This window comes from Semicossyphus pulcher, unplaced genomic scaffold (assembly GCF_022749685.1).
Source record: "Semicossyphus pulcher isolate SPU_LCO1_2020_fin unplaced genomic scaffold, fSemPul1.0.p SCAF_10, whole genome shotgun sequence".
In the NCBI taxonomy this organism is placed as follows: domain Eukaryota; kingdom Metazoa; phylum Chordata; class Actinopteri; order Labriformes; family Labridae; genus Semicossyphus; species Semicossyphus pulcher.
The window spans coordinates 11272794-11289815 of NW_027211604.1; the positions used below are offsets into that span (position 1 = coordinate 11272794).

Here is a 17022-nt window from a genome sequence, read left to right on the forward strand (position 1 = left end):
GCAGCTGCTGGGTGAATTCACATCAAAGACAGCTGCTCCTTCACAGTGTGCAGGCACTGAAATATTCTGTATTAATGAAACAAGAACTGAGCCATAACTGCATTTAGTGTTGTCTTTCTATATAAATAGATATCTCTATCAGACCATACCCACACCATTCTTGGAAAACACCTTTTATTTGGACTTTCAGTAAGTGCTGAATTTCACAGACTGGGACGATGAAAACGCAGATCAGTTCAGTTTATCAAAATACTTCAGCTTGCCTGAAGGGTCGGGAATGATCTGTGGCAAAGAAATGATTTAATTAGTACACGATAAGTAGGAAAACATTGGACACAAAAATATACTAGAACAATCTGTAAACTAGATCGATGTTAATAAATTAGTAGTAAAGTATCCATATCATTGTTTAGCTTTTCTTTTCACAATCTGGCCTTTAATCAAAACCTGAATTTTTTCCCGTAAAATACTTTTGCAAAATAGACTAAACTTGTAATTTAGAAGGACACATTATACTTCTACTAATGATACTAATACTACTACATATAATCATACTAATATACAATAAATGTAATATTTATACTCACTGTGTCACTGCCTGGTTTCCATCCTGCTGGACACACTGTAAAAAATGACATCATTCCAGTCAGCACAAGAAACAGCTCGCTACTTTCAGCTACTGTCACATTACTCCATTATAGCCATACAAAAAAAGACTGAATTTTAGCTTCTTCAATTAATTAACATTTGTACGAAATTAGTTTAAATGGGCTCCTGGTACCTTCTCCGTGTTTGTCAGTGTACTGGAAGGCCTGAACCAGCCGTAGAGTCTCATCCACAGATCGTCCCACGGGGAGATCGTTCATGGTGATCTGCCTCAGGATGCCTTTGTCATCGATGATGAAGAGTCCCCTGAGAGAGACAGGTGTGTGTTAGCTACTGTTAACCTCCATGGATGTGACTTATAAAGTTATGCCTGCTCCTATAACGTTTAGTTAGCAGTCCTAAAGCATCTCAGATTGACAGAACAGTGTTGTATAAAAAGAAATGTGTCGCCTATAAACCTTTGATAATGGCCATAAATGTAGAAGTGAAAGTGTACCTCAGTGTGTGACCCTGGTCCTCCAGGTAGACTCCATAGTCTTTTGAAATCTGGTGAGTGAGGTCAGACAAAAGAGGGATTTTCATTGGTCCAAGTCCACCCTGCTTTCTGGGTGTATTTATCCTGTAAATAACAAGAGATGTAATTCAAACCAAAGTAGAAATCTGAAGCACAAAATTATGCCAAAAAATCAATGGTGGTAAAAGATTAAAAAACACTCTTAGCCCTTCATCGTGTGTATCGAGGACAGCATCTTACCAGGCCAGATGAGTGAACTGGGAGTCCACGGAGCAGGCGACCACCTCTGTATTGATGGCTTTAAATTCATGCAGACGATCACTGAATGCAATGATCTCAGTGGGGCAGACAAATGTGCTGAAAACGACAGACAAAACACAATAAAATTGCTGATGAGCATCAATCCCAATAATGCAGATCAACTGATTATATAATGTGTGTCTGAGATGTAACTCACAAGTCCAGGGGGTAGAAGAAAAAGACCAGGTATTTGCCTTTGTAGTCTGACAGTTTCGCCTCTTTGAATTCTCCGTTAATGACGACTGTTCCTTCCCAGTGTGGTGCAGGCTTTGAGACTGTGGTGGAAGACAGAAATGTTGATAAAATCAGGTATTTTTACATCAATATGATGTTTTGTTCCTGCAATAACTAAATGTCAGATATTCATTACAGCAAAATTGTGCAGAGAAAGAAAGATTACAGCTTTAGTTATGAAATAACAAAGTCAGGTATATTTTTACACTTTTAGGAGGGTCTGATGTATACAGGTGGAAGCTTTAGGGTTGTATTTATGTATTTATACTGAGCTGGACAGTATGCATCTCAGAAATGTTTAAAAATGGTGATTAATTTCTCACTTTACCTATATGCCTATATTTTTATTCTTTACAATCTCCATACACATTTTGTTCTGCATTTTTTTCTACCTCCCATTGCTTAGTATTTTGCACATCCACTTTATTACTTACTTCTTCCATACTATTTACTCCTTCGTACACACAATTCTTTTTTTTCCATAACATTTGATATGACTAAATGTCTCTATGCGTAGTCCATGGAGACAGAACAAAGCAATTGTTCTTTGGTGGATAAATATGACCATTTTTATTGCAGTTGCCGTACATTGCTATTATTATAATTAAGACTTACTTCTCACACTGTATGCACTACTTGAGCAATATCACACTGGAGTTTGTGCTGTTCCACCGATTATCAGCACGGCTGTGATCGGTCTTGACAGGCTGCAGCCCAAATTACAGAATACAGCCGTGCTGATATTCCTTACAACAGCACAACCTCGAGTGTGATATTGCTTTTATACAGCATTTCTACAAGTGGCATATAGTGCTGTAATAAATAAAAAAAATGTGTTTATTTAATTATTTATTTAGCCCAACAAAAAAAATAGTTCCTGAACTTGACTGGAACTGGATGGTTGCCAAGCAACACATAATCATTTTCCTCTCTTTTGCCACGTGTATGTGTAGGTTACATATTACCACGGACGAGCCCTCACTGTTATATTTGCTTATAATACTGCACATTATAAGACCTGTTATTCCTGCTGTATTCCAAACCCATGTAGTGCTATTATGACCTGGGACTACACTGTCATGTGTTTGAGGGGCGGAGGAAGGATCAGCAATGAACTTAACAGAATGACGTGTCCTACAAACACCATATGATTTAAAGTTTACTGACTTCTAAAGCTGTAAAATAAGAATTAAACCAGTTTGATCACAAATGAACACACGCTGCAGACACACACTTTATGTCTATTGTCCTGGATCAGCATGCTAACTCTGCAGCAGCTGTTCGCAAATCACTGCGCACTTTTTTGAATATGCAAATGCTAACTTGCCGGCTTTGACTAAAATCATATTCAACGAACTCACTCTTGGCTTTGCTGAGGTGCAGGGAATGGTCGGACACAGGCACACGGAAAGCCTCCCCAGGATAGACGTGTCCTCCCGCGTAGTTGTGACACTGGGAGTTTTTCACATTAGCGCCTTCCTCTGCAGATGTGACAGAGCTGGTGAGGAAGAGGAGGAGGACAGCGGAGCATAACAGCTCCTTCTTCATGATAGTGTGGGGGAGAAACTCCATCGTGCTGTAGCGTTGAGAGTTAGAAGCCAAACTGGCAATGCGTTTGAGTCTGTAGGCAGGATTTTGAAGAGCTTTCTTCCTTCTCCTCGTCTTCTTCGTCACGCAGGTTGTGCAGCAGCTGGCCTCCTTATTGTTGCATTACTGCCATCTTCTGGAGTTAATTAGCTCATTCCTCCAACACAATCAGCCCTCTTTAACCCACTTTCCTTAATACATAAATAGCCTGTCACAGCCTTTCTATAGTTCCGCATACCTTTCCTTCGTTCTCCTTCTTCTTCAGGACATCGTCTAGTTTTAAATTGTTTACACTCATCCCAAATATTAGATGTTTAATTGGTCTACATTACTGTCCTGCTTGCAGGTATAAGAAACCATATTTTATTCTCTTCCCTGGATGTCAATGATGTATCTTTAGACTGTTCAATATTAAACGTCTTGAAGCTGTTAAGCTATAGCATAATTCATGAGACCCATTATGTCTGTAAATTTAAGGCCCTTTCCGTAGCTGTTATACTTTCTGCTATTACTCATTTGTTATTTTATTATTTTATAAATCATTTATTTTTTAAGGTTTTAAGAGTTATAGATCAAAATATATCAAAAGTAATTATTAAACACTCCAGAACTTTTTGCCACCTCGTCTGACAGCTGTATAAGGCCAACATCACTCAACAACACAAACTGAAATCTAAATTTTTAAAAAGACACATTTTTTTTTGTACAGCCCGGAAAAACAAGAGCATGCTCCGTGTTTATTATCTTTAGAAAAGTGAAGTTTAATTTCAGTCTGACCTCACGACAGCACTTTCTGACCTGAACCGCTGATATGATAAAATGCCTGGCCCCAAACAAAGATAAAGGCTTTATATGGTTGGGGGGGGGGGGGAACAGCAGTGGCTCACAGGAAGGGGAAGCAGTTAATATGCACCATATATTGCACACATCGATTTTTTTTAAATGGGAAATTTTTAAGTGGCTAAAATATGTTTTGCTTGAACACATAGGTTAGCTCCCTAATGATAGACTACTCCAGCTGGCTTCTCCAAACAGAGGCTAACTCAAAAAGCATCTTTAAAATTTGTTCATGACATTTATTTGCAACAACATTTAAAACAGTATCATAGCAATATACAATATAAGACACATTGTAATATTGCAGATCTCCTCCATTTTACTTCTTCTTTAGGAGCTTGTCCAGGTAAAATCTTTCTTTGTCAGGGACAGTCTTCTTCCACAATGACAGAAAGTCTTGGTGGAGGGCCAGTTGCAGGAGCATTGTTTGGCCGTGTTGCCTGTGGAGGAATACGTTTCTGATTTAGCTCAATGTTCAGTTAAAATAAATCAAGATTGTGAAAACACTTTAAAGCAAATCACAAGCCACAACATTTAGCATGATGTACATTAAATTTACAGAAGTTAAATACGTACCTGACTTCTGGTGAAGCGTCCACAGAAATCTTAGAGACGGCAGTGAGGATGCGCTGAGTGATGCCTCTTCCTGCTGTCAGGATGTGGGACGCTCCCATGCGGTCAGCCAGCTGGTGCAGGTGTCGGGCCATGCTGCATCTTACAGCAACACAACGGTGGCTGAAAAGGACAAAAACACATCCAATATGAGGGAAACAGATCAAGCAACAGTTTAGATTCACTATATTTTCCGTAGTTGTGAAGCTCCTGCAACATCTTCTCTCTTCTTACCTGAGCCCTTTGTTCAGCAGGGCGCTGAGTACACGAGAGTGGCTGCAGTTTTCCACCATAGCATCCAGTGCATGATTGGCCTGCTGATGGATAAAGACGCTGGTAGTTTGCGCCAGTTTGAGCAGCAGTGTTTGGCCTGTTGACTCTACTTCTGGGTCCATGGCCTTCTGGAGGTGGACATACAGCCCGGCTAAGGTGTTCATAGCTTCACACGCGACAACAGAGCGAAGGTTTTTCACCTGAACAGAATAAACACCATTAGTCAAGACACACTGATGGACACTTGTAGGTTAATGTGAACTGCAAAAAGGACAGCGTGTGACATACCTCCTCAATGAGAAGCAGACACACTTCATGGCATTTGGTCTTCAGGATCTCTGAGTGTTGCTGTGCCAGAGCCAGGATTTTTCTCAGGCCCACTATTTTCTTCTGCCTGTGTGTTTATACAACAAGAAATATTTCACTGCACTGACTTCAGGAATAACACAAACAAACCTGCACTTTTGACTACTACTGCAAATGTTACCAACTTGTGAAATATAATTAGGGGCTAGTTTTAGCTCAGGTACCCATCTAAAGTTCTGTAAAGTAGCTTTTGGCAGGTTGTACTGATGTCAAACTGCTTCCCAAAATAAGATCCAGTTTAGTTTAAGGTCTTACCAGTCGTCTGAGGAGAGCAGCTGAAAGCACACATTCAGGCTCCCTGCAGGCTGGGTCAATGGCAGCAGCTTCACCTTAGTATCATTTGCAGTCTGGAGGCTGCGGTCACTCTCTGTTTTCCTGCCTGGTAAAACACAAACTTTACATTTTTATCGCCTTTCTTCTAATTCAGGTCACTGTTCTAATTGTAGATTAAAGGAACCCATGAAAAATAGTTTGATTATTCAGGATGTGTAGAAGACCATACCTGTGTCTTTGACTGGTTTTACAGGTTGCAGGATCCTCCCTGGTCCAGCTCCTCTTTTCTTTGTCTGAGGAACTTTTGGAGGCTGTGGGGCCAAAGGCACCAGCACAGGGATCCTTGAAGAAGCAGGTCGGGGTTGAGGTTTAGGAGCGGAGTTCAGCTTGGAGCTCTCCAGTTTTTCCTCAACATCCATGACTTTGTTTTTAGCTGATGGAAGCCTGTATTCATCTGCACAACCGTCGTCTACGGAGATAAACAACAAAATAGGCATAATTTAAACTCCTACTGTGCTTTTGCAATAGTTACCACGCTGAGTGAGCCGAACAGACAAAAACAAACAGAAGTTCCCTCCAAATAAAGACACCATCACTTACATTTTGTCTATTTAGAGAAACTGACCTGATTCACTGAGTGTTGATACAAAAAACGGCTGAAATATTGCCATTAAGATCTGTTCAGATTCATCTAATGAAGGGTTGACCTGTCCAGAGTTTTTTTTGGTTCTTTGGGGAGAAGCTGATGGGCGAGGTTTAGGCAGGTTAACATCGTGAATGTGGAGACCCAGTCTCTCCAGAACAGCGTCATTTCGGGCTTTTCCTGCAGCGCACAGCTTCTCTGCACGCTGAGTTAAAGCAGCCCTCTCGGCCCTCTCAGCCCGCTGAAGGTCCATGATCCTGGACTCACTGGTGAAGCCAACAGGGCTCTCCTGTTTAAACTGGCTGCCAGTTTGCTGAGAAAATAAGGTACAAAAGATGAAAATATATTTTCCAAGATGCAGGCGAGGTTTTAAGAGCAAAGAACAGCCCTATATGCATCTGAAAAAGACGTTCAGATATGAGCTGCAGGAGATCAGAGATAAATAGATTGGGTCACTTACATTAACAGCAGTGCAGTTCTTCTGCGTGAATGTCGAATATCGACTGAACATGTTTGAAGTTTTTTAGATCGCTTCCAAGAAACACAAGTAAATCGTTCACTGTAGAGACAAGTGAGTGCTTTCTCTCCTGTGACCAGAGTGAAAATGAGGCCTGTTGTGATGTTTTCATATGAAAAGTTCCTGCTCCAAATGAGAGCTGATGTCACACTGACCAGGAACATTCCATTCCATTGTGTTCTGTGTGTGCGTGAGCAGGTCTGTATGTGTGTGTAATACATATATATGCAATATTGTCATTAGATATATGTTTTATATTGTATCTTAAAAAGTGGTTCAAACCTAAGCATATGTACAACCTTTAAACTTAAAACTGTAACAGATCCTTAAGCTTGATGACAGGTGACTGTCAAAGTATGGGAAACTAAGTGAGAAACAGAGCTTTCAAATTTCAATTGTATTAGCATTAATAAATAAGAGATCAATAAATCCACACAAAACTTAAAGTTACATTTATTGTGTTCTTCAGTATCCAACAGGGTTTGACCCACCCGAGCGCCTGTGTATTTGAAGTGCTCCTAACTCCTGGGAAAAAAATACAGCAACTCCTTAAAATAAAAGCACTTTTACCTCTTGGGCATATTAGAAATGTGACTTTAAACTTCCTAACCTATATTTACAAAGTTTTAACATAATTTTAATTTTATTTTTAATTACTTATCCAATCCACAAAACTATTTCGAAGCAAAAAAAAGCGTGTCTGCAGTGCTAAGAAGTTCAAACAGAGTGTTATGAAGGCGAAAAAAACCAAGGCACTCTTCTGGGAAAAAAAATAAAGCCTTCATTCAGTTGGTTATTTCAACACGGAAGCGCTCAAAACATTGACAGGTCGTGTTAAAAAAAACAAGCTGAGGAACAACCCACGTGTAGCGGCTGTTTGTTGGTGGGTTTTAAGCCTGTTTCTTACATAACCTTGAAATTATCTCTACACAGTATGTGTATGGTAATTATATTATCTTGTTTTTCAAAATATCTTCCATGATAGTTGTCTTTCATTTCCTATGTTCGTTTGTTGCCTTTCCTTTTTTTGCTTTTGTAATTGACTTGTTGTCATTGTAAATAAGGTTTGCCCCTCAATGATCTCTGGAGAATAACACATTTGATCGCTGCAGGTATGCAAAGTTTAAAAGCAACAAATACTTGGAAATAAGATCTATGTTGCCATCCCCTAGAAGAGATCAGTTGTAAGTGATACCTAAGGAGTAATCCAGTAAAAAAAGATGGTCAGCTTTGGGCCCCGGTTGAAGACTTGACCTTGGACAGGATGTTCGGCCTTCGGCACCAGCAGCGCCCAGTAGCTCGAGTACTGCTGATCCCACTGAGAATCAACACCCCGGCCAGCAGCTCCACTTGACTATCACTGATCGTTGTTCTGGTTTTCCTTATACTAATTTAACAAATCAACCAAATATCAGTTGTAAAATAATGTAAGAATGATTAGGGATGTGCACTTAAGTCCGGCCCACCCACCACACAAATTAAACCATGTGTAGCTCAAATTGACTTGCAGAGTAAGTTCGTGGTTGACTCATGAATAGTAACTTAATACTTTTATTGAAGTCACTTCATATGTGACTGAATAACCTTCAAAGACTTTGATATGGATAGGTGCTCTAATAAACCTATAAATACTTTGCTAAGGACATCGAACACTGTAGTGCAAGGTTAAAGTTATCCCCCCCAACAGCTGTACATAAAGACAAGGAGTCCACAAACAGTGTACCTTACAGTCTGTTTATTACAACAGTGCACACATAAAACCAATGTTTCCATGGAGCGCTTCCCTGCATCATATACCAACCTCAATGTAACAGTTTACTACAACAAATACCCGCTGTAGGCATTTTCAATCTTTTTAAGAGAGGCACTGACATTTTAAATTTTAGTCTTCTTTGTGAATCAATACTATCCACATCAGTGAAAAAAACCTTCCCTTTTTGTACAATGTGTTAAGAAGCATTGTTACAATATAAGCCAAAACTAACATGGCAGCTTGCTTCAAGGAGTCGGCATGTTTTCACTAAAGTGTTAAAGTACTTGACAAAAATACAGACTGAAATTTAAAATGTCCACATATCCCTGTACATGTGAGCAAATAACGCACCTCTGCTGGTCACCAACAATACCTAACCCATCATCACTCTTTGATTTTTAAACTAGTGAGGCTTAGCAGATGAACGCATTAAAATAAGTCACAATGTTTACATCCACTGTTGTTTGAGGGAACAGATGGTTCAGCTTGTGTTCAGTGTTCATATTAAGGATAATTCTCTTAATATAAAAGCGGTGCTAATGTTTCACACCTGAAACTAAAAAAAAAAGGCACCTGAGCACCTGAGTATCTGCAAAATAAGCACGTGAATGTAAACACACTCTGAACACATCTTCAAAACACCTGACTTTGAGATGCACAGATCACCTGCCGAGCTCGGAGTGCGACACAAACCGACGACACATTCATCCTCTACAGCAACGTGAGATCTGCCAGGCACATGTTTGGTTTGGCAAGATTAATTACACCGTTTCTAACATTTCCCGTGGTGTTATTTACCCTCTCTTACATACATATTGAAATAAAAAGATATGGACACATATTGAGCGTTGATGGTATCAACAGTCTTTACCCTGCAGCCTGTTGTGGGGTCTTTATAACAAGGGGTGTACATGTACACTTCAGTATAAAGAGTACAAAGCCATTTTTTACGTTGAATAAAGGTAACGATGGATGAACCTTTGCTTTATCACACCTCAAAAGTGACCCGAGAAAATCATCAAACACGCACATAAAGAATCTGCCCAACAAAGCGACGTGGGGCCAAACAAACAAACCTTCTGAGCATAAAACATGACAAGTGCTAAATGTTAGGAGAACATAACTTGATTTAAATAAATCCCTTTTAAATTAAACACAAGCATTACTATATATTTAATGGTTAATGCACTTAATATAAGAGATTAATAATCAGCTGTCACAGGTGCACAAAATGTTAAGTACAATGCTGTGAGTTGGCCAATAGTTCTATCTAGTTTATTAAAATGTAAATAAATAAGGGTCAGAATATAATGAGACTATGGCAACAAATATATGTAATTTTTCTTGAGGTTGTTTGATTTACATTCCCCTTCCAGTGTGTGGAAGCTGCTGTTTCAAAGCTACACGTAATGGCAGTAAACGGCTCTTCTGAAGGTAGACGTATGAGCCCTGACATCTTTAACTGTGGAGTAATGTAAAGAAAGGGGACTTTGGGGAAACAATTAGCACAAACTTTTTATAAAAATGTGTCTCATATTCATGTTTGTTAGTTTTATTCTCAGAACATGTTTGTGAATGTGGCCCCTGCTGTTTAAACCTACAGCACTGAAATGACCGGTTGATGGTTAAAGCTCTGGGTCTGAGGTGCATTTTATGATGTGTGCGTATACGTGAGGGGCAGGAGGGGGATGAGAGAGGATGTGTGGGGTTCTTAAAAAAAAAAACCCTTTAGCTAACAGACTTCAGCTTGGTCCATGGGTTCGTGCCGCGCACCTCCAGGGGTGGGTTGTTGTGGAAGATGTGGTTGCAGAGATCGTCCAACGGGGGCTCGGGATCTGTGGTGGCGAACTGAGCTGCATCTTCGATCTCCTTCCTCACCTCCACATCAATCTCCTACAGACACAACACAGGGAAGATGGATAATCAGAGTATGATATTTAGAGTCATCTGCACAACCACATTTTGTAAATGTGAACTATTTAATGACAAAAAAAACTGTAGTGGGATCTGTGTTTTCCAGTCTGTCACCAGCAGAATTTGTGCTGTGGCCTTGCAGCGGAGCTATCAAAGGGAGATGTAATAAGCTCAAACTAGCTGGACTAGCACTCGCTTGTGATTTAACAAGTGATTAAACAATGCACTGCAGTTCTGTGAGTGAACTCTTAAACAATGTCCTTAATTTTAGGGGGGAACTTGAGAACAAATCATTTTAAAATGCAGATTAAGTTGACACATTGCCCCTAAACAGCCAAAGGAATGATATAGTGCAATTGCACTACAGATCTAGATGCAGATGCAGCTAACTACCTCTCATAACACTGACATTATTTCCGTAACATTATACTGCTTTTGTTTTCTGATGCATCACATATCGCAAATCGCATATTGCACTTATAAACTGTTTATGTGGTCAGCTGCATTCATGACCACCTTACAATATTTGGCTGATAAGTTCAGTCATGTTTGGTTTCAATGCCGCCACCACCCAAAATAATTCCAGACATAAAGGAAGTCATCATCACAAAAAAGTTTCTCTCTTTTTGTGTATCTACACAATGTCGTTCAGGAATTATTCAAATAAAAATCTATCTTACATAATTGAAAAATTGATGTTTCAGAAATGTTTTTTTTTCCCCTCAGTGGAAAACTGAAAGCATGAGTTACCTTGAGCTCCTCCACGCTGGCCATGTTGTTGCTGAGCATGCGGTCCTTCAGCAGGGAGATGGGGTCGCTCTTACCGCGGACCTCCTGGATCTCCTCACGTGTGCGGTAGCTGAGAGGGGAGAGATCAGTGCAGGGATGTTGTAGGGATGCACTAATGCAATCATTTTTTTTTTCTGACACCAACTGAGATTTGAGAATCTTGATTTCCAGAATTACATTTCTTTCATTTACTGCTATTAATATAAAGATCATTGATTTGATGCAAAACAAATCAACAGAGAAAAATGTAAGTAAGATTGTTTTGATTACTGTTGTGTTTACATTTCTCAACAGAACCTGATGAATCCGTGCTTTGTTATTTAAGCAGGCATTAGTCTGCAATAGCCAATCGCAGTATTAGTGTGTTCAGTCCATCCCTAGGATGTGGTCGAGGTGCTGCAAAGCCACTACGGCGGGAAGAAGAGTACATGAAGACCACTACTGCTACAGTGGCAGAAGCAAGGGGCAGCAGTGAGGATAACATTTGCAAGATTATTATTAATACATAAAGAAACTTATCATTATCATATTTAGATGGTAAAACATTTATATTCACAAATGTGAAGTACTATGATCATATACCTGACGCCAGGGTCGCTCATACTGTGTCCATGGTAACGGTAGGTCTGAAGTTCCATGAGAATGGGACCCTGATGAAAAACAGAACAAACATAATTTAGCTGAGAAATTAACGACCACATTTCAGCGTAAAATAATTCAGTGTTTTTAACTCACCTTTCCAGATCTGCAGTGATCAGCTGCGAACCTGGTGGCTTCCCGAACACACAGAACATCCATCCCGTCCACCTGGGCATACAAAACAAATCATTTACTTTTACTGTGTGCACCTTTCAGTGAAAATTTTATAGTAATTTATATCAACAAAAAACACAGACAACAACATGTATGCATTCTTATGTATAGTCAGTAGAAGAGTAAGAGCAGTACCCTGAGACCAGGAATGAAGTCTCCTCTCTTGAAGTAGTCCGTGCTGGCTGCAGCTCGCTCCACTGACGTGCCCATGCCGTACCTGTTGTTCTCACAGATGAAGATGGCGGGCAGCTTCCAAAGTGCTGCCATGTTGTAGGTTTCAAAAATCTGACCCTGTGACACACAAAAAGTTTTTTTAATGTGACACAAACATAGGATTGCTCTTTCTGTGAGAAGCTCACTTACAATAACACTGCAGTGATTTGTGCGACATACCTGGTTGGCAGCACCGTCACCATAGAGCGAGACACTGAGCTGATTGTTGCCCAAATACTTGCATGCAAGAGCCACACCAGCACCCAGGGGAACCTGAGGAGAATTATGAGATGTGGTTAAATTAAATCAACCTTAAAGTCTTTGTTATGTTTATACAGACATTTAACCTTTTATAGTGATTTTATCCCCCAAACGTTTTAATCCTCATAATGATCAAAACAAGGTTATTGCTAGCATCATACACAATAACCTGGCTGGAAATGTATTGTGGAAATCATCTTTTTTCCATCGCATATCTTTAAGTCTTTAAATCTATTATGTGTGTTGCCTGTAGCAGTAATATGACACCAACTACTGACCCTGACTTGTGATTTTATACTTCAGATAAATGCCAAGAAGGTACATTAAGTTTTAGGACAAGCTTTGGCTACCTTTTAATAGAATGAAAATGTATTGTTAATGATGAATCAGTGCATTTCAGGGACGCCCTGCAGGTCAGTCGAGCCAAGTTTGCTAACTTAATGCGGCAAATAATTTCTTCTCTGTCCTCTCCTGCTTTAGTTGTCTGCACGCCCTTTTCAGATCATGAGTTCGGGTGGTGCTTCAAGTTCAGTGACATAGAAAGGCGTTAGAAAGACAGACAACTCAAAACACAGATTTCTGGAAGGACTGTTTTTTGTTCTGTCAGCTTCCTCAGTACCATTTAACCTGCATGTAGCCCTTATAAGACTTATCATCATTACATCAAACTGACAGCATCCTGGTAGGACATGTTTACATGAAACCCACAATTACTGAATTGTTTTTCTCTTATTAGTCTTTTCTTATATAGCTGAATCGTGCGTTTTGATAGAATTGTACACAAAGAAACACAGGCTAACAGCTAATAGACTTTGGTGACGTACCTGAGCTCCGACAATTCCATTTCCTCCATAGAAGTTTTTACAGTACATGTGCATTGAGCCTCCTTTGCCCTTTGCAATACCTCCTCTTCTGCCTGTACATTAAAACAAAAGCATGCATGGATAAGAGAGCTGAGGTCAAAGAACAACATAACTTTATTTCAGTCTCAGTGCAAACCATGACTGGCGCTCAAAGCTGTCTCAGTGTTGCAGACTCACCGGTGAGCTCAGCCATGATCTCCTTCACGGTCCCTCCTCTGGTGTAAGTGTAGCCGTGGGCGCGGTACGCAGTGATCAGGTGGTCTGACAAATTGATGGCTGCTTCAATACCCACCGCACAGGCCTCCTACAAAAGACAAAGATAAATTAAAGTATTAATAAAATCCAACAACATACCATTTCATATTGTGCCCAGAGCAGTAGACATTAGTATATATACTGCAGAACTCTACCTGTCCATCATACAAGTGGCAGAATCCTCTGATGATCTTCTGCTTGTACAGCTGATCTGCCTTCAGCTCCATACGCCTCATGGTCTGCATGGTGCGGTAGTACTGAAGGCCCTCCTCACGGGTCATAACCACCTGAGTGGCCGGAGCCTCATCCAGCTTGTGGATGTCACATTTCTAGATGGAAGAACATAACAGCAATAAGTCACACACTGCCATGTGCTTTGATGAGTTTAGCAGAAAATACAACTCAGAGTGCTCACCTTTATTTCAAAGGTAGCCTCGGGTGTGAAGTCAGCATATGTGCGAGCTGACATGACCACTGCAGCTCCCTGCCATGGAAGAGAAAGTGGTTTAAAAAACAGTGAACAACTTTTAAGTTTTCAATTCTACAGAGAATATGGAATCAGAGTTTCAGCATCTTTAACAAAGCATAACTTTCTTTCTTAACTAAAAAAGAAACCAAAAAAAACGGTACCAGAACTGTATCTAATCATATCAGACTCCAGTCCATGTTAGCCAACATGCTATACTACACAAGTATCTAACAACAGCCCAAATAATAATGATAGTGGTGTCAAACAACATAATTATGTACATTTGACAAACTGCCTTCTCCAGCACAACAAACAATACTTACTTTATCTAATATAACTGTATTTAACTACTTGTGAGGACACCTTCCAGCATGTGTTCTCATAATATGAGCTGCCAACCTAGAGGTGCTTTCACTGTATGTGATGCTACATGGAGATTTCAGTTTGGAATAAATGATATCCCAGAGAGGTCTATCTCCCAGAGGAAAACCTCCAGCTGTGAATATTTGAGCTGCTAACAAAGAAAACAACATACTAACAACTGACATCACTAATTGTTTTGGGTAGAAATGATGTTTTAAAATTGACAAGCTTTACCAATTTAAGCTTGGTCTTTACAATCAGAATCAGAATCAGTGTTCATTGTCAAGTAGGTTTACACATGCAAGGAATTTGTTTCGGTGTTTTGGTGCAGAACAATTATAAAAGAACTAAAAAAAAGTAAAAGACTTCAATAGAACAAGATTTTAAAAAATAGGTAATAAGAATACAATTATAAAAAACACCTATAATACAAAATATGTACAACAGGTGTAATTAAAAACTGTACAGATGTACAGGATGTTGGCGAGTGCAAAAACTTAACAGCATTAAATTAAAAATAGAGCAGTGTACAGACAGTACTATATTTTACAAGGCACGGTATTTGATACAGTTTAGCAGATTTTGAATGAACCACTCGTGTTATAAAAAGAAATTGAAAATAAGTTTGCCCATTTTCTTAAGGTTTTGCTCTTTTGCCTGAGGCTGACAGAAAGAGCAATCTTGTTTTCAGCTAAGTTACTAACACTAGATGTCATCCACCCACTTTGACAACACAGCCGTGACTTCATAATTCTCGCTAAACTTAAAACAGCTTAAGATATCAGGAACATTTAAAGGACTTAGCCTTCCTGCCCAAAATAATTAAGCTGTCATAAAGATTTTTGTGCCCATTTTAGCTGTGTTAGCCAGACAAGCTACCACTCGGCCTCACAAGGTCAGAACAGCGGTGGCAGTCTTGTTTTGGGTAAACACTAGAGGTTTTTAAGGGACACCCTAATGCAGCGTTTGGCTTAGACTGTCCATAGTTTCAAATGCGTGTACTTACATTTCTCTGAACGCCAGCCCTCAGCACATTTGAGATATTGGACAGCATTTTTCCAGAGGTAGCTAACTACAGTCCTGCACGGCACGGCTCCGTCCTTCTGTCAGGATCTGTCCTTCCGGCTCCGCTCACTCTTCTTCTTCTCTGGTATCAAAACCGGCAGCGAGCACGCGGCTGCCACCACCTCTCTTCAGGCCAACAAGTGTCACTACACGTTAGAATATGACTATTAAGTAAAATACAAAATTAATAAATAATGCCGGTTCTAACCAAACATAGTGTATAAAAAAGTATTCAAGTGCCATTTATTTTGCCACAAACCGAGCCAACACTTTTGACGATTGTAAAAATAGAGAGATTACCATTGAAAAATGCTTACATTTTTGTATCAGACCTCTACAGAATGTATCCACTTCAAAATAATATTTTATAAGAGGTCTTACTGAAAGATAAAACAATTTAAAGTATGTTTTTAAGCTGTGTAACATGTGTTGTCAAATTGTGAAAATTCTTCCAACGAACATGAGCAGTTGTAACAAGTGCTGGACTCAGTGACCTGATTAGTAATTTCAGAAATGAGGGCCTTGAAGTCACATGTGAATTATTACATAATCTTAAGGCCTTGTGTTTTGCAGAGGTGTTTGTCAAATGTATTCTGTAAAGCTTTTTCTTAGTTTATGTTGGTGATAGTTCTTAAATTCATTTATTGTCTAACCCAAAATAAACCTGGGGAAGACGTGTTTGAACAAAGGAGTACAAGTTGGCTTTTTGGACTGCAGGCACAATAAACTCAAGCTACCATGTAGTCTGTAGTAGGGTATGCACTTTAGTTGATGGGTGCTTAAAGACACTGTTACCTTCACTCTGTGCACAGAGATGGAAGAACGGTGAGGATATTGGGGCCTAAAGCATATTTTTCACTCCATCCAGGGCCCTAAAGACACCATTACCACAGGAAAGGCTTTTACCACATGAAAATATGTGATGCTATTTACTTGTAATGGATTAGATCACAAATGTTGATATTGTGGTGCCAGGTAGATTATAGACCTGCGTGTGTGCAGCACTTACTCATTTACTGGTAAAACTAATTAGCATGTGTCATGCTAAATAACTACTCTACATGATGTTTAATAAAGTAATCATCTATTTTTATAAGAGCTATATATAACTGACATCTACAAGTGATTGGGACTACTTTATCAACATCTCAAGTCCCTTGTAACATGTAAAGCATCTGAAGATCATATGTGCAACAGAAGCTAGTTAATTAATAGCCTTCAGTGTATAATGCTGAAATGAAATTAGGACACAGTTTTTGTTTCATTAAATGGGGAGCAAACTGGCCTATGGGCGACCTAGCACTGTTATTGTATCCAAAGCAGCATTAAAGCCGTCTAAATTTGGTATAGACCTGGTTGGGTTGAGTGCACAGAGGAAAACTCCTCCATCTACCGGTGGTACATTAATAGCAGGGCTGGCTTTAACGCTGCGACGCACGCTGTGGTCGCTCGATAGTAAACTCGATTGTGTGTGCGCATTATCATCCTCTCTGCTCAAGTCC

The 17022-nt window shown here is 39.7% G+C and overlaps 3 protein-coding genes across 3 annotated transcripts; all 3 read right to left on the reverse strand.

The window, feature by feature from the left end:
• Positions 1-157: 157 nt before the first annotated feature.
• On the reverse strand, positions 158-3313 carry prdx4 (peroxiredoxin 4). Its single transcript, XM_069665629.1, has 7 exons — positions 3016-3313; positions 1578-1695; positions 1361-1477; positions 1103-1225; positions 782-912; positions 588-622; positions 158-282 (listed from the first exon to the last, which is right to left on the reverse strand). Exons 1-7 carry the CDS (start codon positions 3224-3226, stop codon positions 232-234), a joined length of 786 nt encoding a protein of 261 aa, XP_069521730.1. The 5' UTR covers positions 3227-3313; the 3' UTR covers positions 158-231.
• Positions 3314-4397: 1084 nt separating this feature from the next.
• On the reverse strand, positions 4398-6756 carry LOC138600397 (TOG array regulator of axonemal microtubules protein 1-like). The gene is made up of 8 exons (XM_069671809.1): positions 6706-6756; positions 6390-6558; positions 5832-6071; positions 5585-5708; positions 5252-5357; positions 4925-5163; positions 4655-4813; positions 4398-4518 (listed from the first exon to the last, which is right to left on the reverse strand). The coding sequence occupies exons 1-8, from the start codon at positions 6754-6756 to the stop codon at positions 4398-4400; spliced, it is 1209 nt and encodes a 402-aa protein (XP_069527910.1).
• A 3458-nt stretch (positions 6757-10214) lies between these two features.
• pdha1a (pyruvate dehydrogenase E1 subunit alpha 1a) lies at positions 10215-15565 on the reverse strand. The gene is made up of 11 exons (XM_069665617.1): positions 15462-15565; positions 14039-14107; positions 13779-13952; positions 13546-13672; positions 13330-13421; positions 12425-12517; positions 12167-12322; positions 11954-12025; positions 11801-11868; positions 11180-11288; positions 10215-10408 (listed from the first exon to the last, which is right to left on the reverse strand). The coding sequence occupies exons 1-11, from the start codon at positions 15507-15509 to the stop codon at positions 10244-10246; spliced, it is 1173 nt and encodes a 390-aa protein (XP_069521718.1). The 5' UTR covers positions 15510-15565; the 3' UTR covers positions 10215-10243.
• Positions 15566-17022: the final 1457 nt, after the last annotated feature.

Coding starts and splice junctions, on each gene's coding strand:
- prdx4 (XM_069665629.1), bottom strand. CDS start 3,226: ATGGAGTTTCTCCCCCACACTATCATGAAGAAGGAGCTGTTATGCTCC. Junction 1,478..1,577: donor TTCTTCTACCCCCTGGACTT/GTGAGTTACATC, acceptor TGTCGTTTTCAG/CACATTTGTCTGCCCCACTG. Junction 1,226..1,360: donor CAGTTCACTCATCTGGCCTG/GTAAGATGCTGT, acceptor TGTTATTTACAG/GATAAATACACCCAGAAAGC.
- LOC138600397 (XM_069671809.1), bottom strand. CDS start 6,756: ATGTTCAGTCGATATTCGACATTCACGCAGAAGAACTGCACTGCTGTT. Junction 6,072..6,389: donor CGCTGTTCTGGAGAGACTGG/GTCTCCACATTC, acceptor TTATCTCCGTAG/ACGACGGTTGTGCAGATGAA. Junction 4,814..4,924: donor CTGCTGAACAAAGGGCTCAG/GTAAGAAGAGAG, acceptor TGTCCTTTTCAG/CCACCGTTGTGTTGCTGTAA.
- pdha1a (XM_069665617.1), bottom strand. CDS start 15,509: ATGCTGTCCAATATCTCAAATGTGCTGAGGGCTGGCGTTCAGAGAAAT. Junction 12,026..12,166: donor ACTTCATTCCTGGTCTCAGG/GTACTGCTCTTA, acceptor TTGTATGCCCAG/GTGGACGGGATGGATGTTCT. Junction 10,409..11,179: donor CCAGCGTGGAGGAGCTCAAG/GTAACTCATGCT, acceptor TTGTGTCTGTAG/GAGATTGATGTGGAGGTGAG.